This window comes from Micromys minutus (assembly GCF_963924665.1).
Source record: "Micromys minutus genome assembly, chromosome: 8".
Taxonomy (NCBI): Eukaryota; Metazoa; Chordata; class Mammalia; order Rodentia; family Muridae; genus Micromys; species Micromys minutus.
Genome location: NC_137977.1, coordinates 56,071,296 through 56,095,193, shown reverse-complemented (window position 1 = coordinate 56,095,193; position 23,898 = coordinate 56,071,296). Strand labels below are relative to the sequence as shown.

Sequence of the window (23,898 nt, the reverse complement as noted above, 5' to 3'; positions counted from 1 at the left end):
ATCTGGTCTCATTCCTTTAAAAGACATCAAATGTCCTGGCTTAGCTTTGCACTGTCAGTCATGAAAGCTTTCTTTGTGCAATTGCTTACTGTACTGTATTAAGGTCAGTTTTTAAAAATTTGATGTCTATAAATTTGAACATCTCCAAATGGAATGACTGCCACTGCCACAAAGTATGTTTCTGATTTTGCTTGTTGTAGCATAGCAAAAGTGTAAGGGTTTCGGGGAGAATTCTTGAGATTCCAATCATGTTATTGATCGAAGCCTGTGTATCACTCAATGGAAATCTCATCATTCTGAAGGGAGTTAATTTGTCTTCCTACCCAGTGGTGTGCATTCTTTCCCCTGAACTTGCAGTTTTAGAATCAGGAATGTAATATAGGAGTACCTGACAGGACAAAAGATGATACTAACCTATGTGTGAGAATGCAAGAGAATGAGCCCTTCCACAATTTACAATTACAATCTAGGTAAGCCTACTTGCAAGTTTCCATCTCATACCAGATTATAGTCTGTCAGATATAAAGTGACCCAAGTGAGTATGTGAATTCTCCACTCTGGATATGTGGATTGATAGAAAGAATGATATAGTTCAAGGATCTTTCACTAAAGTTTGTGAGTTGACTGAACAAATCTACACAAATGTAACACAGGCAATACTCAAAGCAGTACAAAAACCTAATAAAGTCAGGGATAAAGAAGAAAATTGAGGTATTCAATAGCCCTTATTTCCATTCAAGAAAAAAATAACAAGAAATATCATTTTTGTTATTTACAAATCCTTGGTAAATCATGAGCATGATGAATTAATCCATAATACCTTGTTAAAATGAATGCGGAGTCTTGAGCTATATATGATAGTTATATATTGAAATGAGGAAACACTATTACTTTATAACATAGCAATGCTGTTCCTATTATATTTTGTGATGTAATTAATTGCCTTTTTTCTGTTCTTCTCATGTTCCCTTCCCTCCTTATTGCCATGCATTTAACTCATTGTGATGTGTTGCCACTGATATTTATTTTAACTCTTTGTTTGCACATTTATGTTTGTTTCATTTGATGGGTTTTTAACCCAGATCCCACTGACCCCGTTGATTATTATCCTTTGCTTGATGATTTCCCCACCTCGGGTCCAGATGTCTCCACCCCCATGCTCCCACCAGTAGGTGTACAGGCTGTGGCTCTTACCCATGAGGCTGTGAGGGTCAGCTGGGCAGACAACTCTGTCCCGAAAAACCAGAAAACATCCGATGTTCGACTTTACACTGTTCGATGGAGGACCAGCTTTTCTGCCAGTGCCAAGTACAAGGTGAAGGTCGAATAAAGTGCACAAAATTATAAATTAACTTGTATATGTTTGATGAGTTGTGTTCAATGTTTCCTGGTCTGTGGTAAGCCATTTTTCTGCAGTGACTTTTACATACCACAAGGCATTATAATTGCTCAAAATTTGCAATTCATTACAATAATTCTACCTTTGGAATTCAATAAGAGGCAAGGTAAACAAATATCACGAGCTTCAAATATGATCTTTGAATTCCACCAGATGCTGTTTACACCAGACATTTGTTCGTGTGTAAAAGAATACCATTTTCCTTTGGAAATAGCACAGCCCCAAATGCATCATCTGAACAGATTCTGATATGATTCCTTTAATTTAGAATCTAAATTACTGTCCATTAATATCAGAGACACCTACTCACTGAGAGTTTAACAAAAAATAAATGATGTGAAAATATATGATAACAACCTAGAAATGCATTGTAATCCATTTGCATTGATTTCCATATTTAGCTTAGAAACTCCCTTCTTGTTTTAAAGAAAATCCCTTAAATGAACCAGAGTTCCTTCCTGTTCATGCATTCATTTTCAAATCACTTCTCACTCCTCCCAGAGAACCTTGGTGATAAAAGGGACACTGTCATATCACCTTTCCATATCTTCTGATCAGAGGTTTGAACAAAGTCTTACAAAGACAACTGTGTGGCCTTCAACACCTGAGAGCATTTCACATGGATGAGTGGCTGACAGTATGAAATTTAAGAATGATCTGTCAGCACCTCTTCTGTATCTATAACAGTTCTAGATCATTTTTTTCTGAAATAAAGCTTTAATTCTGCTTACTTAACATGTATACCTCAGAATACTTCATTAACGTATCTCAATAGATACATGCTTGAAAGAATCCTTAAAGGATTCATACAAGGTGACACAGTTAAACATTAATAGTTTACAAGTCGATAACAGGAGGAAAAAGAAAGTTGAATGTGATAATCTCAAGAGTCTGGATACTTAAATTGGGAGGACTGGCAAGGATTTGTGGGCATCCCAGGCTATAGCGTGAGAACTTCGTTAAACCTAAGGAAAAAGATGAAGAATGTGAATGATACCTGAAACCTAAGGGATCTGGAAGCTTAACTTGTCCTTTCCAGTTTCCTCATACTCACTTGAATATCTGCTCTTGCCAGTCCTCAGGAATGGCTATGAAGGAGAACTCAGGTTCTTCTTCCCACTGCACTACTGTATCCTTTATTCTGGCCTCAAGTCAGTGGAAAATTGGGAGATTCCATCTTTGGAGATTTTTCTGCCCCAGAATCTGAAGATAAAGGAAACGTACACTGGCTTTACACATCTGCCTCTGTCCAAACACAGACATGCTGGACCTGCTTTAGTGTCTTTCATCTTTAAAGTGGTTAAACCATTGTGGTTTAGCATGAGTCTGTTTGTACTTGAAACAATATCAATGACAACAAAATAAGGTTTCATTTAATATTGCTGCCCCAATAGACCAGTTATCAGGAAACACCACCCAGGGAGGCCCATACAGTATCATTACCAAGAGACCTGTCTCCTTATATTACCAGATGTTGGTGTCTGATTAACCATCTCCTTATATTATCAGATGTTAGAGTCATTGGAACCTTAAAGAAACCATAATGGAATAATAGAGAAAGGCAACCGTGTCAGGAAATCAAAAGCAGACAACATATGAGAGGATTCAAAAGCATATCTACATATAGATGGTTCAGATTTAAGTTTATTTTTTATAAAAGACTGTGTTTCCCTCTTTAAGATTTTTATGTTCACAATTATTCTACTTTGTAGATATAGCCACTCTACTGAATGACCATGGGGACCTTGCCAGAACGTGAAATGGCATATGAAATATGACTATTTTATTCTGCATCATTTGAATGCCAATATTTCTTGAGGCAAATAATTTGATTTAAATGGCTAGTAGAGCAGACATGGAATTACAAAGAACGTGAAAACCAAGCAAATTATTTTAACTGGGCTTTCTCACATCAACTTAAATGACTAAAGGAATTATTTAATTTACTATTAATAATTGCATTTACATATACAAGTACATGTGCACAGACACGTGCATACACACCCACTTCTACTTCTCCACACTGAGATGAGGAAGTCTCTAGAAAAAAAGTTGGGTAGAAAAGTAACACCGAAAAGGGAAGAGGATAACTAGTCTGCAAGAAATATGTATAGTAAGTTTTGCAGTTATTTATTAGATGACTTGGTCAGTACTTTAAGCTGTTTAAACCATTTTCATATCTAAACATCATCTTTCATTGCATGATAGATTCATAAGATAAGGAAGACATATTCATTATAGAACAAAGGGCACTTCTGCGGTCAAACAATATAGATTTAAGAGGAGCTTTTGCTATGTACTTTCTCATATCACTGAGCCTCATTTTTCTGACATTAGACAGTAATTCTGACACTAATATTCTGATTGCTCAAATTTCTATATTGATTTTTCTACAAAAATATGAACTTCTTTTCATTTTCTACAACTCTTTAATCAATTCTGTTTTACGTGAAATCCACTCAAAATATAATTATTTGCAGCAGCCTTGTGCTTATCCGTTTCATTGTATAGAATAGGGCACAGGCAGTTGTATAAGACTTGGTTGCTTCCCCCAAACAGAACTCATTTTGGAATTTAATATAGGTACTACAATGAAAGTCGACATGAATGAACATATGATATATTGTAGGTAGCATTTGTTGGTGCTTGCTCTGGGCCAGGCACTGTGTTTTACTTCACTTATTTCACACAGTAGATACGATGATAACGTCTGTCTTGTTAGCTTTCAACTTTAGAGTTGAGGAAACGGAAGCCCTGAAAGCATCAGCCAGGTATTCTGTATCCACAAATGCAACCAGATAGAATTTTCCAATGTATTTTTAGGTTGAGGAATTGGTTATATCAAAAGCTTTACATTTGTGTATAGAAAATATATTCTGATAAATTTTTCTGACATTCTTATTTAATTTGATAAATTATTTAATATTTAATATGATGAATGGGTGCATTGCCATAATGTCACTAGTTTCTTTTCATTTGTATTTGATGTAAAAAGTATATAGACTATTCAGAGCTATGGCCTACCTATGATAGATGTTCAAAATAATATTACTCTATAAGAAATAGACACATATATTATTAACCAATGGGGAAATTCTTTGCTTTTTTAAAGAAGTAAATAACCATCAAATGTTTAAACAGAGACAATAGGAAGTAGTTACTTAGAGAAAACTCAAAGCTACAACTATCACCAAGGGAAGGTAGATGTTTCTGAAAGATTTACATAGTTCAAAATGTGTCAAGTCATGTAGGTAATAAGCTTTTATCTGTGAGACTAGCATGCTTTTTGCCCTTTATTATTATTTGTATTCATGAGTAAGCAAGAAAGTCACAATTTACTTATTTTGTCCTATATAAATAAGCTTATTCATAGTGAAAAGAATGCATTGAAAAGTCAAATACAACTTCTGCAATGCAATTATGTCTTTTAATATTCATCCAGTATGCTTTCCTTTACTGATCAATTGCTCCCTTTTCCATTCATGTTTTCTTATGTGAGAACCATAAAGGAAGAGCACCCTGTAACACGGAAGCACTCTTGCTTTCATTTAGTATGCAAACAGCTGTTTGGAAGCAGTAAAACTTGAACCTAAGTCTTCTGCTAAACATCATCATCACTATAATGCTAATAAATAATAATTGTTTGTAGTGTGAAAAGACGGTGATCAACAGAGAACATGAAACACTAACCTAAAAAACAAAACAAAACAAAACAAAAATAACTAAACGATTTCAATGGTGAAGAACTTCAGGTCTCACTAGAAATGTGTTAAATGAAGTTGAGAGTAGAGTTTTTTTCTCTGTCTCAGGTATGGGCAGGCTCAGGGAACGTACCTAACTGCCCTTCCCTTGGAGCTCTACACTGCTTGATTTTTATTGTTAAGTCTCAGAAGTACAGCCCGTCAACATATATTGGCTGACAGAGAAGTAGGCTCAGCATTTCAGCTATCTTGTATTGGATCTACTTTTGTCCGATTTATTTGAAAGTTGTTTTACAACATCTGATTTACTGAATTCACAGATTTCATATTGTTTTTATTTCTTTGCTTGTTTCTGGTTTGTATAGTCAGAAGACACAACATCTCTCAGCTACACAGCGACTGGCCTCAAGCCAAACACGATGTATGAGTTCTCAGTCATGGTGACAAAGAACAGAAGGTCAAGCACATGGAGCATGACTGCACATGCCACCACCTATGAAGCTGGTATGTGAGGAGACACTGTCTTCAAAGGCCCATGCTTGGCCTAGTTATCCATGTTCACTCTGTGGAAATTGAGACAGAGAGCTAGTATGGATTCAAAAGTGTAATTTGTCCTTTGTGAAATTATGTGTCACAGCAAATTCACAGCACTTCTGCATCTCAGAGTGTTCCTCTAGTTATGTAGGACAGAGACATTTGCAATACATCAAACAGTCTGGTTGCATGGTTCATCTGTGACTTTCAGAATGAGTTCTTTAGAATACTAACTGGTGATGCCTGCATATGATTGTCTTCACTGGGATTAAGAAACAGGCAGGAATCTAGCTAGATAGTGAACATTATCTGAAACAAGGGTGGCTTCGACCAACAGTCCTCATAGGCATTAGGGAATTTGAGACAAAGTAAAACATTACAATTTTGACCTCCTGGATATTTATTCTACTTACAACAGCTAGAATAGAAAGTAGTTTTCACTTGGCCTTGGTCATACTTTGGGAAATGTATGAAATAGTGGAAAACCTTTATGCACTCAAAGAGAGAGAGAGCAAAGGTATTCACCCCTAGCCACTTAGTCACCTCCCCAGCAGTAATAGTAACTATTTTTATTGATTTCATATTCATATGTTTCTATGTGACATGCACTAATCATTCTCATATTTTAATATTATTCCAATAAAGTTGTCAACTGAACAGAATTCTGTTACTCCACTAAAATTTGACCCTTGGTGTTACAACTTTAATGTTATTACAATTATTGCTTATTTTTTTGAGTTCCATAATTTGTACGTACCTCTATCTATAAAAGTATTTCTAGTCTCATTTTAACATTTTATCTTTTAGTTTATTTACTATACAATATTGGGCATTTCTCTATTGATTCTTACTTGAACACCAAAGTCTGTAGTTTCTTAGAAAAGTTAGGACCATCCAAATACATTGCAAACTTCTAGGACCATAAGATATCACCCTCCTCCTTCATTTTATTCTAATGGGGAAGAGGGCAATCAAATATAAACTAGAGAAAAGTGAAAAAGTATCACCCAATATGACTTGACTAAAGAATCATCATTTCACCTGAAAGCAATCAAATCCATCCATTTTAATCATTCATAAACATAAAATGAACACCAGAGTCTTGCTTGCAAGATACACTCTAAATATTTCTAATCACCTATCCAGCTCAACGGAGAGACCAGTTTTGAGTCCCAATAGAAAAAAAAAAAAAAAGGATAAGAAGTTTGAGGCCTGTGGTTAGTAGGAATGGTGACTGTCAACTCAGATAATGATTTGAGCAAAGGTGTAAATAGCATGTGGAGGAGATCCCTGGGTGATGATGAGAAGTAATTCACGAGTGTCTGTAGATTCTGTAACTGAGAGCAGGAAATGAGGCAGATGGAGTAACTTTAATTCTGAAGTCAGACATGGACTCTGGGACTTCATTGCTATAAGCTGACGTGGCTCATTGTAAACATGAAGATGACTGGAAAATTTTTAAGTTAAAATATTTCATTCTGCCTTTTATTCTGGTTTGCCTAATTGAAATAACAGCAATGGTGCAAAAGGAACCTGTCACAGCTATAAACAACCATTGCCTCCCTCAAAGTGCTATAACCTAGCCTTTTGAAACATCAGGTCTTTCTTCATGTTTTTTTTGTATCAATTAATATTCAGCAGTTCACAAGATAAAACCCTATTGTTATATACTAAAATAGGTGACATAAAAAGCTAAAGGAAAGATGGTTCCAAGATCCTAAATTATAAATTTGCATAGCTCTAATGTCCATATGGTTGACAGTATTTTTCTCCAAAAGAAATTCTTGGAAAGGAAGAGGGACAAAAGAGCATTGGTAATCTCAATAATAAAAGCCTGGTGTTTCCATGTCTGTCCATGCACAGATGTAAAATCATATATTTGATAGCCAAAGATAAGGAAGGGACTTGTTCATCTTATAAGAAAAAGTATGTAAGTGTAAGTTCATTTGTAACTTCTAGGCCCTACCCTAGGTACTTGGTATAAATGTTAAACAGATTACAAGCCTCATTATTAGGGAGAAATAAAATCATTTGAAAAAGAGTAATATATAGAGAAACAATGAAAAAATACAGTCACCAATTTGGGGATATATTGAAACTTTAGAAGACAGCACAAAGTAAATTTACTTGGAATAATAAGGAAAAGTGTGACCAAAGAGGAAATGCCTACTCAAAGATTGGAGGGAATATTTAGGTACTAGTGTGGACCTTAGCAGATATTAAACCCATTTCTTTCTGTGTTGTTATTGTTGGTGATGGTGTTTTACCTTATTAAATACTACAGCTGACTGATGGAATAACTTAATAACCACCCTTTGTCTATTTTCTAGATAAGCATTAATTTGAATTTTAAGTCAGGAAAGAAGATTTTGACTCATTAATTTTCCTTATATTTTACAGTTTCTCTTATATGCTTTGTATAATACCTAACTTCTGACTATCTAATCTTTCTATTCATGGGATATAAATATCATGACTGAAATGTTTAAGAAAATAATCCTTTTGTAAGATGCCATTACCTTTGATATTTTGATAGAAATCTATGCTGTTATCCTAGTAATGGCTCGTGACATATGTCTTCATCTCCATTTCGTTCCTCCCCCTTTCTTTCTTCTTATTCTCCTCTTCATTGGTGCACTATCTTCCCCATGTTTCTTTGAAAATTTAAGTACGGTAACGGCATTAACAACATATCAAAATTAAATTAACTTTGGATTCATTAGAGTCCTGGTGGTCTTTGTGAAAAATATCGCAGATGGGAATAACTGTATCTTTCCTATTTGGTTCCTATGTATAAATACATAGGAAGATATCCTGGTAGTGTCATATAACTAATGCACTGACTTACCCTACATACCATTTAGGAAAACCAAGGAGAATAGAATAAAAAATGTGTTCAAATGGAAATCAAGTTCTAATGCTTTTATTCACTGGAGTCTCATTTGGAAACCAGAAAAGTTATTGCTGAAAACAGAGAGACTAGATATCTCTGAATCTGCCTGTGTCAAAGGATCAGCGAAAAGGAGAGTGCAGATAAAGGCCTTGGAGCAGTGCTTGCTACTATAAAGAAAAAGTGTATTTAAAGGGATTTTAAACAGCAGCACAATTCTTGAAGATGCTGGCTTGGCTCTGCACATTTGATCCTACTTTAAAATACATTTACATTTTATTTTGTAGAATGTTTAAAAATATAGTTCTGAAGTGGGCAGAATTTTTTGCTATCTTCTTCTATGCAATGCTGAAGCAAAAGTGCTATTATATTAGATTCCTTTCCTACTTTTGTCTTTCAGTTTCTGTTCTCACTTAGAAAATATTTACCATATCATTTAAGCTACAGGAAGATTTGACCTATTTTTTTTCTGTTTGCTTTTCTTTCTTCCTTTTGTATTTTTTTTAATTTCATGGAATTCAGTAGGTTTTTCTTTTCTTCAGTTATAAACTACAATTGCAATAGTGTTTTTAATGGAAGGCAAATACTTTCTCAGTTCACTAAGCATACATTTTTCAACATACATACATGAGTGTGACTTCACTTAACATCCCTGTTGCATTCCTCAGCTCTATATTATCTGTCTAGACTCACACCATTGGAAGACATTCAAATACCATGGCAAACCATCATTCTGTAGCTTGACTTGTATTATTCCCAAACTGTGACCAACTGTACAAGGCAAAATAAACATGACCTACTTAGTGATAGATCCTGACTGTTAGCATCAGGACAAAGTGCCCACCAGTGGCTTTTGTTTTCCACAACCAATGACAAGACCCTGTCTCTGTCTCATCTCACAGCCCCAACTTCTGCTCCCAAGGATTTGACAGTCATTACTCGAGAGGGAAAACCTCGTGCTGTCATTGTGAGCTGGCAGCCTCCCTTGGAAGCCAATGGGAAGATCACTGGTAAGCATCCAACTTTCTCTTGCCCCATGTTGACCTTTGTAGCTTACAGTTGCTAACTTTACAGCCACTTTTGCCTCTGTGTGGAGTGCCTATCTCAGCATCTTGGTTTGTATCCTCATCTCTTCTGTCTCTTCTTGTTCCCCACCAAGGGAGTAGTTCTCTAAAGGTTTTATATAGGCACGCATATGCATATTCACATTCAGTTTCTGTGTGTAAGAAAATAAAAGAATATTCCCATTAAGGTTGGCATTTAGCGTTTTATCAGATGGACCATTAAGACAACCATCTAAAGAGAGTTTGTGTATGTACAAATGGCTAAAAGGAGTCTGGTTGGTTGGCAATTACAGAACATAAAGGATTTGTAATGACATTGTATCTTTGTGCAACACATGAAGAAAGTTTGTCTTGAGAATTTTAACTTTTTATTTAGTTTTTAGCTTTATTCTTTAATATTAAAATTCAGAAAATAATTAATATTGACTAACAAAAACTGAACATAATGAATGTTTCACAATGACAGATTTCATTTTACCAAATATGGCTGATAACAAAATTGCCTAATTAAAGCATCCATTAGGAGCCTACAATGTCAATTTAGTATTTTTTAAAAGCATAATGGAGTTCTACTAGAGAGTTTGACTTCTCTATTCAATTTAGATTAATTTAGGTTTTTAGTAGCTGTGTCCATAGAATTAACTTATTGCCAAAAATATATACAGCTTGAAAGGTGCACATTATAGCCCCATGATGTAGAACCCTTGGGTTAGGAATGTAAAAGGCTCTTTCCTGCTGTCTACTTATATATACAAGAGGTATATGGGAGTACTGCATACAAAGTGACTGGGTCTTTCTGTGATGCACAGAAACCAGGAACATGCAGTTTCAGATGGCAAACTCAGTTCATTTGCTATGCTGTTATTTTTTTCAAAATTAAAAAAAAATAATTTGATGCATTTAAATGTGATTAAAATTTAAGTTGACATTTTGTTTTGTTTAGGAAATTGCTCTCAGTGTAATGGCAAACAGAATTTTTATATGAGCTGATAAATATGAATCAGAACGTAAGCATAAAATCCCTCCACTCAGAGCATGTGTTTACTTGTCAGTGCCCCAGACCTTTGAAAATTCAGGCTGGTTCATTTTACTTATTAGTCTCATTTTTTGGTATTCTGGTCTACTTACATTAATTCCATTTCAATACATATGTGGCCTTTGCTGTATTTGTATTTTATTTCACTATAAACAGTTACTTAGAGACATAAGTCAAAATAGATAATCCTCTAAGGAATAAAAACAGAAATGTTCTAAATAGAAACAAGGTCTGATAGGAACTCTGTGAGTGGATGAGGAAATTAGACGTGTTTTCCACTACTGTGCTCCTTACTCTTAATTCAGATCTTCACCTCGTGAAAGTAAACAAAGGAATGTGTTTTCAACTCTGAAGAAGAAAGCCCGAATTATGATTTTCCAATGTACAACTTAGATAGAATTCTAGCTCATATTAAGAAATCTCCCCTTCTATATAAACCTTACTCTCACTCTCAAGCTAGTTCCTGGAGACAGACTTGGAGGCACCTATTTAATGGGGTCCATCTTTCCAATGGGACTACATTAGATGAGTTTCCTTTGTCTCTATTACACACACACACACACACACACACACACACACGAGAGAGAGAGAGAGAGAGAGAGAGAGAGAGAGAGAGAGTTGAAGTATCAGAGACTGAAAACGATGATGAGGAAAAAGATAACGTAGGGTAAGGATTGTGACTATAACCCTGATTTTTATATACATTCAAGAAATTATTGTAACACAACAACATATACATGCACACTCACATGTACACATAATTTTAATTGTTTAAATAAAAGTAATTGTAAATGTACATAAAAGCCAAGCAATAAGCACATGCGCCTGTGCACTGCCCTCACTCACACTGGTCCCTAGACTGTAATCTTATGCTACACTGTGTTGTGCAAATTATTTTTGGCCTACACAGGTGCTTTATTATACATGCATATTATACATGCATAAACAGGCAATCACATACAATGAACATGAATAGCAATTAATATAATAAAATGAGACAAAATATTTATTGTTTCTGTTTCTCTTTTGCTTATATTTCTTATTTCATTTAAAAGTTTAGTTTTTCATACAATATATTTTTTACCTTTTCCAATTGCTCCTAGATGCTTCTGTCTAAATTCATGTGCCCTAATCCTCCTTTCTCGCCCTCTCCCTCTCCCTCTCCCTCTCCCTCTCTGTCTCTCTCTCCCTATAGCTGGTACTTGGATACTTCTGAGGAGATGTGAAACTCAGTCTGAAAACACTAAATTAGGCTTGGCAGATACATTTCAGATGGGAGCAAGGAGGACTTGAAAGCATTTCAAAGGAAAACATAGCCCTTTAAGAAAGTGATACATACGACAATGAAAATAATTAATGACTTTTAATGAGATATACCATCACCTAAGCTCACTAAGATTAGTGCTCAGCTAGACATATTACATAAGAAAAACTGTTTTGCAGCACATATGTAAATTAGACAACTGTAAGCTAACAGAACTGCTCACGTTATAGTAACATACTTCCTATACATAAAACTAAAGCCCTCTAATGATTGGTATATTTGAGATAACAATTATCCCATCTTAGTTTAGGGATATGTATTTGCCTGCTTAAGGTAGAACAGGAGAAACAATGCTAGAAGTCACAGTGTAGAGAATCTCACCCCAGCCCTTTTCCAACCAGCTTCATTATTTTTGAGAGGAACAGCACACAGGCCCTCCTAAATTCACAGGCCTATTACAGTAATAAAATATGTCTGTTCAGGTGCATGCTATTCTAAATATGGGCAGCATTTTATACTAACCAATGTATCTTTATTATTTAAACACTGGTAAAATAAATACTACTTTTCATTATTGGACTGCCATGAAATTTATGCAAGCATGTTATCTCAGTTTTGTATATTTTCATAATATTAATATATTAGGGGAAACATAATCTGGATTTATATGTAGCAAAAGCAGTAATGTTTAAATTTGACAGATATAGTTTTTCTCTAATGGCCTAACCTGTGTTTTTGTTCTGTCCACTGAAACAACTATTTTCTAATTTTGCAATATTAAAAAGAAAGCCACTGCTAGCAAAACCACTTGCTGTAGTTTATAGATGGTGGACATACACTAATGATTACAAATTATAGTTAAGAAATGTGTGTGTGTTTGAAAAGAGAACTACAAATGCATTCTGTATACCAAACAAGCACCTTTATCTATTTCTACAGCTTACATCTTGTTCTACACCTTGGATAAGAATATACCGATCGATGACTGGATTATGGAAACTATCAGCGGAGACCGGCTTACCCATCAGATCATGGATCTCAGCCTTGATACTATGTATTACTTTCGAATTCAAGCAAGGAACGCGAAAGGAGTGGGGCCCCTCTCTGACCCTATCCTCTTCAGGACTTTGAAAGGTTTGAACTATATCCTACCCTCTCCTTCTTTTTCCCTTTGATGGTCATAGAATGACTCTACAATCTCTGTTAGAAAAAAGTCCTATATTTTCTTTAATGTTTGGGCAAAAATGACTTCACTGGACATTCAAAGTGAATTAGAATGTTACTTTTATACTCAAAGCCAACATGTCAATGCAAATGTTATTGTTTTTTATCACTTTTTAATGCCATCAACAGCAGGCAAATATAATTATTTTAATCTTTGTATTTATAGCTCTCTGACATTTGTGCTAATTTCATGTATACAATTTTTATTTGATATACAACAAATCCTTTTGACCTTTATATTTAAGAGAATAAGATGTAAATGAATTGAGTTATGTATATGGCCTAAAATTCCTTTTAATAATGATCATTTTTCTCTATTAAAAAAGTTTTAATATGTTAAGCAAACAATTTTCAAAAAAAATACATGTGATTAGTATGTTTAGAACACACAAACAAAATGGAAAAAAAATTAATATGATGAAAGCCCAGAATCTTGTAAATGTACATATACATGTATATGTGTGTGCATGTGTGTGCATGTGTGTGCATGTGTGTGTGAATATATGTATACTCAATTTGAGGAGAGTTAATGTCTGTATAGAAAATAATGAGTTCAGATACTGAGTATATAAAACATGCTTATTATGTTAGAGTGCAATAATTTTTTATGAGATAAAATACTTGCGAGAGTCTCAATGATGGAAAAAGAATTTGCATATCCCATAGGTGATATTTATACATGTACATATACTGTACACTCACCACTGTTTTGTTCAAGGGTAGATACCTTGTGTCTTACATGTATAACTAGATTATGGATATCTACCTTCCAGAAAAATGAATGCATGTTAGCAAACAATTGAGACATTAGAAAGACCTTCATGATGAACATTTCTACTGACTCTTCCCTGAATTTAAAGGGGAGGGTTTTAGAAAAACTGCATAGTCTGTTTGTGCGTTAGGAAGATATGCTAATACACAGTGGACTTTTGAATTCTCATGAGTAAGCTATTCAATAGCTCGATTTTTGTTAGCAGCTTACCTGAAATTTTGCCAAAAAAAAGGCACAGGCAAGCATTCATCCTAAGCCTGCATGACAGTTCCTCTTGTCACAATAGTGTTAAAGGGGGAGATGAGGTAGAAATGAGTTTGTTTTTGCCCAGGTTTTTAGGACATCATGTCTAATATAGGTTTTGCTTCATGAAGAATGGAAAAGCAGCCAGTGGTTCATTCCTAGAAGCATAGAATTTAACTAGATAATGTTTGCAAATGCATAAATTTTATCTATAGGCATGTGCCAAATTAATTTCATGCTCATGATGTGTGCAAGACAAGAGATGACAGAGAACGTTTAAAATAATTTAAGGAATCTGAATGTTTTATATGGTAGATGGATGAGCAGAATATATTGGCCCACGCTGATACCCATTCTGTGTGTTACTTAATGAAGCTAATATTTCATTTGTTACTGTTTACCTCCACTGCCCTGAAATCATCTGTAATAATTTTTAAAACTGGAGCCAAGGTCGAAATTTTTTTATGATTTTCTACAAGACCATTATGTAGTATTAGATTCAATACACTGAATTGACGTTGTCCTTAATCATTTTGTGAATAAAGATTGTTCACATGGTAAAATATAATTTTAATATCTGAAAAAATTTAAATGCCTAACAAAAAACCAATACTACCAATCTTTATTAAAGTTAGGCTAAAATGTATTTTCTATGTCACTTCAAATGACAAATGTTTTATGGCCAATAAATTATACACCATGAAAGATTTGAAGTCTCAGTGAATCACAGCTACACTAAAGACAAAATCCATAGAATTTCTCTAACTTAAGATTTTCAGTTTCCGAAGCTGCTTAAAAGCATAAAGACTCTTCATCGGTGTGTGAGCTTTTCTGACAGAGAGAAAGGTTTAAATGTTGTCCTGAAGCTGAGGGAAATCCCTGTAGTTTACTAGTTAATGGGTAAGTATATCACTGCAAATCACACCCCAGGCTGGTGTCTGCAAGCCTCACTTTTTTGTATTCAGGCTTTGCCAAAGTAGAAGCATTCTGTACTTGAGATTTGAGTTTGTCTTTTGCTACTTGCAAACAGCCAGAAGGGTTTAGGAGACTGGATAAGTAATTTCTCTGAATTCAAGAATATTTATTATAACAAGGGAGCATATACACATATGTGTATAATATTTCTAATTATTATTCTGAAATTTTCATTAATTTTTCACCTTATTTTCTCATCATATAGGAATTTTCAAATTTACACCTGTCTTCCCCATGTCCTTAACAGACTTCCATTTAGAAACTCTAACATTGTTAAGGCACAACAAATGTATGTTTCTCTGCATATTGTGACCAATGAAATGTACACTGTGTTCATCTACTAAGAGTATATTATATATAATAACATGTTATATGTAAGAATTCTCACCTATATGTATAATATTCGATATGTGAGATCTCTCTCTCTCTCTCTCTCTCTCTCTCTCTCTCTCTCTCTCTCTCTCTCTCTCTCTCTTTGTGTGTGTGTGTGTGTGTGTGTGTGTGGTTTGTTGGAGTGGCTTACAACTAATGGCCCAACTATTTCAATAATGGCTGTCTCCTGACAGAAAATCTAATAAAGCAGTAGTTGCTCAGGCCACAAAGCTGGAAGTGTTCAGTGTATGCCAGAAAAATCATGAACAATCCGGTTGTAATTTCAGTGAAGGAATATTGAGGGAAAACAGGCAAAGAGCAAGTACTTCCTTCTTTCCCATTTTTTAATAATAATTTAAATTTTGTATATGACAGTTATGGCCCAGATTTAAACTGGAATCTCCCACCTCAAAAGAATTAGGGTAGATCTTCCTACCTCAAGAGATTCATTCAAGAAAACATCTCTCACAGGTATACCTAGACACTTGAGTTTTACTTAGTTCAAAATATAGCCAAGCTAACAACCAAGAATCGCCATCATGCCTATGATACACCAGGAAAGAAAGGTGCTTCCAAGATGTACACCACAGAAATGTTCTATAGATAGTCATTTCCTTTGTCCAGAGGAGCAGGGTGCTCAGCGTTGAATTCCCAATGAAGTATGATATTTTCTCTGGGCATCCTTAATTGTTATTTATAAATGTGCCAATCCTCCATCCAGAAATAAAATACACTGAAACCTATGGGAAAATGGCTTAGAATTCAATTTACATTTTGACAAATCTCAGGGAAGTTCTGGTCAATTACAAATTCAAATCACAAACCTCAAGTATTTGATTTAAAGTAACTCTTGGATCCATTTGGTCTATTCCATTTGCTGGAAGATAACATTCATTAGTGTTTTGAAACATGGTCTGATTACATAGATTTATCCTTTTATCTCAGCTCTCAGAAAGCAGAGGTATCTGTGAGTTCAAAGACAGCCTGGTCCATGTACTGAGTTCTAGGAGAGACTTTGTCTCAAAAAAAAAAAAAAAAAAAAAAAAAAAAAAAAAAAAAAAAAAAAAAAACTTGATTCACTGTACAGACTATATTACTGAAATGACCTATCAAAATAAAACAAATTAATAATCAAACAAAAACACCAGCCAACAAAGAACCCTAAATTTTTGCTATAGTTTATTTTTTTTTTTTATCAAACCACAGTAATTGATTTGTAGCAACAGTGGTATACAGAGTAATTGGATGTCTGTGTTGTACATTAATGCATATCTGCCTTGCTGGAAATTTCAATGAAGTGTGAAAAAAACGCAAGTGAATTAAATAGGCCTCAAACCCACAAAGTTCAAAGATATTCATATGTGCATAAAATAATTAAAATTGCTGGAGACCTACAAAGGAGTAAATTGGCCCAAAATTCCTTAAAGCCTCTATGAGAACCATGAACAAGTTAGTTTAGTATTTGATGTCATTGGTTTAAGAAAATCAAGTCAAACTTTAAGAATTTTGGAGATGACTTTTCATTTATAAAAGAATTTGTGGCCAACTACTTTTCATTACTCTTCAGTAATTGTAAACAAATCAAGAGCCATCTTCACCAAATCTCAGAACAAATACCATAGTTCATCCTTTTAGTATATCCCACTAGTTTCCCTGGTTCATTAGGAATTGTCTAGATTTATAGTCTAAGTTATTTCTTTTAATATATATTTCTATTTATTAATATATATGTTTATATAGATATATATTTAGCTATGATAGCTTACTTAGAATAAATATTAATTGGTTCACACTATCAATATAATTTAAATTAAAATTGAAAAATGAGTTTATATTTAGAAAAACATGAAAACTCCATTTTAGGATGTATTAGGATGTATTTACTCAGCAAAAACATTGTTTCAGGGGTTTTCCAACTCTGACTGATTATCCAGAGAGAGAGAGAGAAAGAGAGAGAGAGAGAGAGAGAGAGAGAGAGAGAGAGAGAGAGAGAGAGAGAGAGAGAGAGAGAGAGAATGACAAAAAATTTGAACAGGAAAAGCCAGATTTCTCATAAGGAATTTTAAATGGTAATACTATAACTTTTTTTCTCTCTTACAGTGGAACACCCTGACAAAATGGCTAATGACCAAGGTACAGTGACATAGTCTATTGTTGTTTTCTTCTTGTAGCTATTGAAAATGTCAATCATTACTTTGTATTCCTCCTTTCACCTGGGCCATATACCTGATGGAACAGACACTGGCATGATTAATCTTGTTAATGAAGTTCTGCTTGGCTGAAGCTGTGGGTCTGATAGGGAAGATGTAAATTTTCTTGAGAGGAAATTGTTTTGTCTCTATTCTGAAGGACCAATTAAAATGTCAAGCTTCTTTGTATGAAATAAATTTTTAGTCTCTGTCTGCACTTCTGAATAATTCACATTAAGTATAATTAAGCTCAGCATAATTTTCAAGCTGCTCTCGCACCGTTTCCTGAGCTGTAGATTAAAGTTCTGCCGTTCTACATAAATCATGTGTGCTTCTCCTCTGCAGTGGGATTCTCACAATAAATAAAAACAAAGTTGAGTTAACTTTTTAGGGCATCATCACTGTTTATTTTGAAGTCCAGAGTCTTTCAGCTCATGGATGACAGATCAGGTGATGGTAGAATTTGAAATATTTTAAAGTCAACCCCCCCCATCTCATTACTAAAAGCTGATTGAAACCCAGAAATGGCTTCGCACAAGGAAAAATGGAAATAAACACAAATTATCCTTCAAAAGTAGGGAAGAATTTTCTATTAACATAATTTGTAGACTGATCGGTAAATTAGTATTACATTATCTTTACACCAAAGACAGTTGTTAGAATTCTAAGCAAGAAAAGGGGAGTTGATGATTTTCATGGGGAAAGGGGGGAGGCCTGTTTTATTCCTGGGAGCTGGGGAGTCCTTGAAACTGTTTGTGTCCCTGTTGTGCTTCTAGGTCTTAAGTAATTGGCCCCTTTATTGGCACTTCAGAATGGGCCATTGGTGTAACCAACCCACTCAGAGGCTCCTGAGCAACAAGTTGTGAGATTAACAAGGGCTCCCCTCATGGCAGCTTTGTTTAACGGTAGTGGTAGTCATGTGTGTTACTCTTACCAATGGCAGTACACTCCCACCATGAGTGGTGTTCTCCCGTACAGATCCTAGTCTATGTTTGTTTTGTGTTTCTGTGTCTTTGTGGAACATTTCTTTTTATTGTGATATGGCTGTAATTTCATATAGAATAACAGAGGAGATACTCTAGAAATGTCCACCTGCAGTCAAGATTTCCATAAGTGAGTGTTGCCACGCCTCCTTGTTTTCACTGGATGGGGGTATGAGCCATATTGACTAGAGATAAACTGCTTTAATAATATTCATGATGATGATGTTGCTTATTATATTTTCCCTTAAGTAAATGAAGTACTAGAGCTGGCAAATTGCACACCCAGAACAATTAGTTAGAGGCTCTATATTTACTCCAACTATGAAAAAAGTAAGAATTGTCTCACATAATGTTTTACTCTGAAGAAAATTTGGAACTCCCATAGAACCAATAGACCAGAAGCTCTTAAATTTTAATTGTATTTGGACCATACACACATATATTTCTTAATATATATTCATACATATTTCACATATATTCTTATATAGCATATATATATTCTTATATATAGTCATATATATGAAATAAGAAAATTAATAGAAATGTATTGAATAATAAGACTAGCTATTACATTAACCACTAACATGATATGGCATCCCAAATCCCAAATCTTAAAGTCTTTCTACTTTGTTTGGTAATTAGTGTTTAGTTCACTGCTTTGCTTAATATTATTATATATTGTGTTTTATTTATTGTTCTGAAGATCAATCCTAGGATCTCATACATGCTAAGGGCATGACTATCTATGGAAGTATGCGCCTAATTTTTTGCTTCTTATTATGTTAAACAATCCAATACATATTTTGGTATTTAAATAAATAAATGATCTCCCACCTTTCAGACCAAATTGCTTCTACTTGTCTTTAAGTCTCATTCGGATTTTCCTAGACTTAGTAAATCAGCTCTGTGACTAGGAGGAAAGGGACCCCCAGTTTAATGGCCACGATGGAATCCATAGATATAATCATTCACATTTTCCTAACCCATTAAATATTTCTGAGACACATCTACATTTGCTACTTGGTACCTTTTTTGAACACAGTCAAGTTGAAAAGCTGAACACTCTATGTCACTGTTTTTCAAATCACTCATTATCCTGAAAGGGCTCATGAAGCTAGTGATGTTAGTGATAGCTTCAGATCCTGACAGAGACAACACATAAAACGTGTTGTCTACCAAAAGCTTGTTACAAGCGCCACAGGTCACTTGCTTGCTGACTAAGCACTTGAGAACTATTCCAGACTACCACACATTGAGCCTCATGAAAACAATGACAGAAGGCGGTCTAAATGCTCCCATTCTTGGCAAGGGACAAATGAGCGGAGGGGTTTTCACCTTACTCACTGAGAGACCTGTTTCTCTATTAAATTTGTAAAAGGAACCGAATGTGTGATGAGATAAAATGCTTAGCCAATCCACATCACTGCCTGGAGCTTACAGGGGCTTACACCTCTCCCAAATGAGGAGCCAGAAGTGTGGTCCCTGAGAGGGAACCCCACCTTAGTGGATGGCACCACACTCATTCATATATTTACAAAGAAGAACCCTAGAAGTTGTTATAGTAGAGCAGTGGACATTGATCTGGAGCAGTTATGTAGAGAAGGGGAGAAATAAAATCAAATACATATGGAAATGTTTTTTAAAAGCCTTCAGTCTTAGAGAAAATTCAGTAGTTTAAATCAGGGTTACCCTGGCAATATGAGTCCTCAATGGAGAAGCAGGAAATTGCATTGTAAAAGAAAACTGAGACAAAGTTTTGATTGTTGTTAAAAAGACCTTGCCATTTCCTCATCACAGTTACTTTTACTTGGAACCTAAGACCTGTTATGATGAGCATAAGGAAAAAAAGTTTTCAGAATGAGTTTTGGGAGGAGGGGCAGGGAAGCAGCTTTTCTCAAAGTAATAGTAAGAGTTGTATGGAAGTTATGAACAGCGCAAAATTCTAAACTCCTGTATATCAATATTTTATTTGTATTGATCAATATTGTGTCAGTGTTCTCTCCAGTTTAATCCTGATCTGCTGTGTAATTAATTCCCTCCCTCTACAATCCTACCCTGATTCATTTCCTAGATATCTCCAGGGATGTTCTATGTTCAAGTGACCAATGTGTTTGACGGTCACTCTGAGGTTTTAATGAGTTACACTTCGTGGAGAGAGAATAGGAGGTAGTCACAGAGACTTTATGAAGTGTGTGCCAAGGATAGACAAGAGCCATATCACATTTCTACGTGGGTGTGTGGAATGCTAAATTAAACTCCATGAAGCCTTTCCAACAAGCACAATGTTAAGAATGGATGGTTGACTCATTTAATTTGTGTAACACTGCAGAGACTGATACTATTATTATCTCCATTTGAGCAATAAATAATCCAAAGCTTAGAAAGATGCGAAATAATTTGCCTATAAAGAACAATGCTACTGAGTAGCAAGGCCAACTTGCAAACCCACAAAAATGATGTTTCATGAGCCAGGTTTTTAAACCAAACTCCAAAGAAAGTGTGTACCTTTTTCCTGTTCTCATGAAGAACCCATAAAAAACATGGATCTGCAAAGTCATAGCATCCAAAGCTTTATTGTGCTGGTGTTTTTCTAACATGAACCTTCATTTGTATATATCCACGAGTATATTTAGGAACCAAACAAATGACCATCTAAAAAATAATCTCTTTAATGAAACACCAGTATTATGCTAATTCTACTACCTAGGTTCTCTTGGTCTGCCAATACCAAATGTTGAGCAAATTGCACAGCTCATCTTCCCTGCTTTCTAATTGGTACTTCCTTTTTGTGTCTTCACATAAAAGAAGACACCCTCCTAAGGTCTCTTCTTAAGAATGACATCAATAGTAGTGAATCAATTCTCTCTACTTACAACTTTACTGAGCCTTGTTTCCAACTATATACCTGAATGTAGTTGTAGCCTGTACTGGGGTATTTGCAAATGAAAGAAATTTCCATTTGAATGTGAGTACAAGATTTAATATTAAAAACTAATATCTCTGTTTGGACACTAAACCGTCTGAAGCTTGTTATATGTTGGAAAATAAGTTCTAAGATTATAGTGAGTTAAGTTTCTTGAAGAGAGACGCGAAAGCCACGGCCAGACCATGTGAAGTGTGCACAGAGGATAGACAGGAGCCAAACCACAACTCTGGGTGGGTGTGTGCAATGCTGCATACTTGCAAAGCCTCGTGCTCACATTAAAATAGGAACCTAATTCACTTTTTCACTATAAACCTTCACTATAGTCCTTCTAGGTTATAGACCAAGAAGATTTTGGCCCCAATCCACACAGATCATTTTTGGTAATGGTGGAAGACAAATACTTCTGATTCCACAATGTCTGGTATATTGATGCGAAAGGCATGGAAATCTTATTTCTTTGAAATAAGATTAAATTTTAGAGCTTCCTTTGAACACTCTTAAGGGTTTCACTTCCCATTTACAAAAGTGGCCCCAAATCTGTGGATTTTTGCATGAGCTGCATCAAAGTCCCCTATACATATGTAGCAGATATGCAGCCTATTCTTCATGTGGGTTCCCTAACAATTAAAGTAGGGGTGCCTCTGACTCTGTTGCTTGCCTTTGGATTCATTTTCCATTGCTGAGATGCCTTCCCTGGATTCAGTGGGAGAGGATTCACCAAGCCCAGCTGCAACTTCATGTTTCAGGATCAGTCATGGGATGCAGGACTGAAGCAGACTCTCCCAGATAATTTCCCCCTGCCTGAATCTCAGGCCTTCTATTGTTCTCAAAGATAATAGACCGATGGCCACATGCCTGCAAGGTGCAAAGGGAGCCAGAACTGTGAACAGGCTAGGCAACAGATCTCCAACTAAGACACACTCTGAGGCTTGAGGTCATATTTTAGAAGAACAATGCTTATTTGCCTCGCTGATAGTTGGCTGAATGTTGCTTTTCAAATCCAAGAAATTAGCTAGATCTTTAAAAAAAATTTAAAAATTGATCTGATTATGACTTCATGTGTATGCCCATGCCTATCCTCTGTGATCACAGAAGACTGGCATATGGCAGATTTCAAAGTACAATGACAATACCCGGGTGGCTTACAGTGGCTGGATTACAAAGAAAATGCTCCCTCCCAGGACTTTTACATGTCTCTGATTCTCCATGGGCTGGGAAAGGATGGCCTGAGACATTCAGCCTAGAAAAATAAGATTTGGAAGCTAGTTTGCAGATTCATATAAAGAAGGACCATCCGAACTAAGTTTCAGTTTAAGTAAAGGCAGATGATAAGTCTTCTGGGTTTTCACATCATTAGTCACTTACTGTGTGCTCTGGAATTGGAATGGAATCAGAGCCCTGAAATTCCAGCACAGCCCTAACACTGGGACCTGCTGTGTGATTCGAGGGATGAGAATTGTCTTCTCTCAGTATCACCATCTGGAAAATAGTGAGTGTGTTACAAATTATTTTTAAGATTCCCACATTTTTGTACTGGTATTAGATTTTTTTTTTAACCTTGAAAGTAACAACTTTGGATAATAAAAAATTAAGAATAGCTTTTGTGCTCTGATTTTTACATGTGTTATCTGATTTATTTCTCAGGCAACTTTATAGTTAGAAAAAAAAATCATGTAAGGAGGACCTAAATCTTGATCAAGTGTCCATAGTGTATAACTAGTTAGACAAGGATATATGGCCAAATTTCCTAGGACTCGTTTAACACTACCGTGTAATGTTTGGAAATGCAATCAATTCATTGAATCTAACTTTGCTATAAAGAACATTAAACCTAGTGGCATTGCTATAAGTTCATCTCCTTTGAAAGACTCTGTTTTCCTCAATAGGAGTATTTTTATAAAGTTCTTGACCACACAGCTGCCATTTTGCACCTTGGCTCTTCTAATCTCATTTATGAACAGAGTCTTAATTGTTTCAAATTTCAAGCAACGAGAATTCTCAAGGCATTATAGCCAAGCTTTGAATTTAGTTCATGCCATGCAGGCTTGGTAGGGTACAGATTACAAAAGCCAGGCTTCTGTTTGAAAAATTGAAAACTTTCACACCTTCTGATGGGAACAGTGTAATTGAAAATTAAAGCCTCCTTTTACCTTATTATTGTGAATAGCTTCAATCCGGTTTATTATTCAACCACTTGCTACACCCACTTGAAAATACTATTCTCATCTGTGTTTTTCCCAGGCTCAAAATTTGGCAATTCTGTAAATTATGAGTGGCAAAGAAGAGAAGGTGGAAAATGAGTAATGTGCTTTTAATAGAGTGTTAA

General features: G+C 35.2%; 1 protein-coding gene across 1 annotated transcript in view; it reads left to right on the top strand.

Annotated features, from left to right (window-relative positions):
* DCC (DCC netrin 1 receptor) overlaps window positions 1-23,898 on the top strand; it is a gene marked incomplete at both ends in the record, with an annotated part of 1,062,613 nt that overhangs the window by 951,461 nt on the left and 87,254 nt on the right. The window contains 5 exons of the mRNA XM_080920225.1: window positions 1,083-1,315; window positions 5,466-5,604; window positions 9,427-9,534; window positions 12,828-13,022; window positions 17,575-17,607. Of these exons, the coding sequence (XP_080776351.1) occupies window positions 1,083-1,315; window positions 5,466-5,604; window positions 9,427-9,534; window positions 12,828-13,022; window positions 17,575-17,607 (708 nt within the window). The remainder of the gene's footprint in view (window positions 1-1,082; window positions 1,316-5,465; window positions 5,605-9,426; window positions 9,535-12,827; window positions 13,023-17,574; window positions 17,608-23,898) is intronic.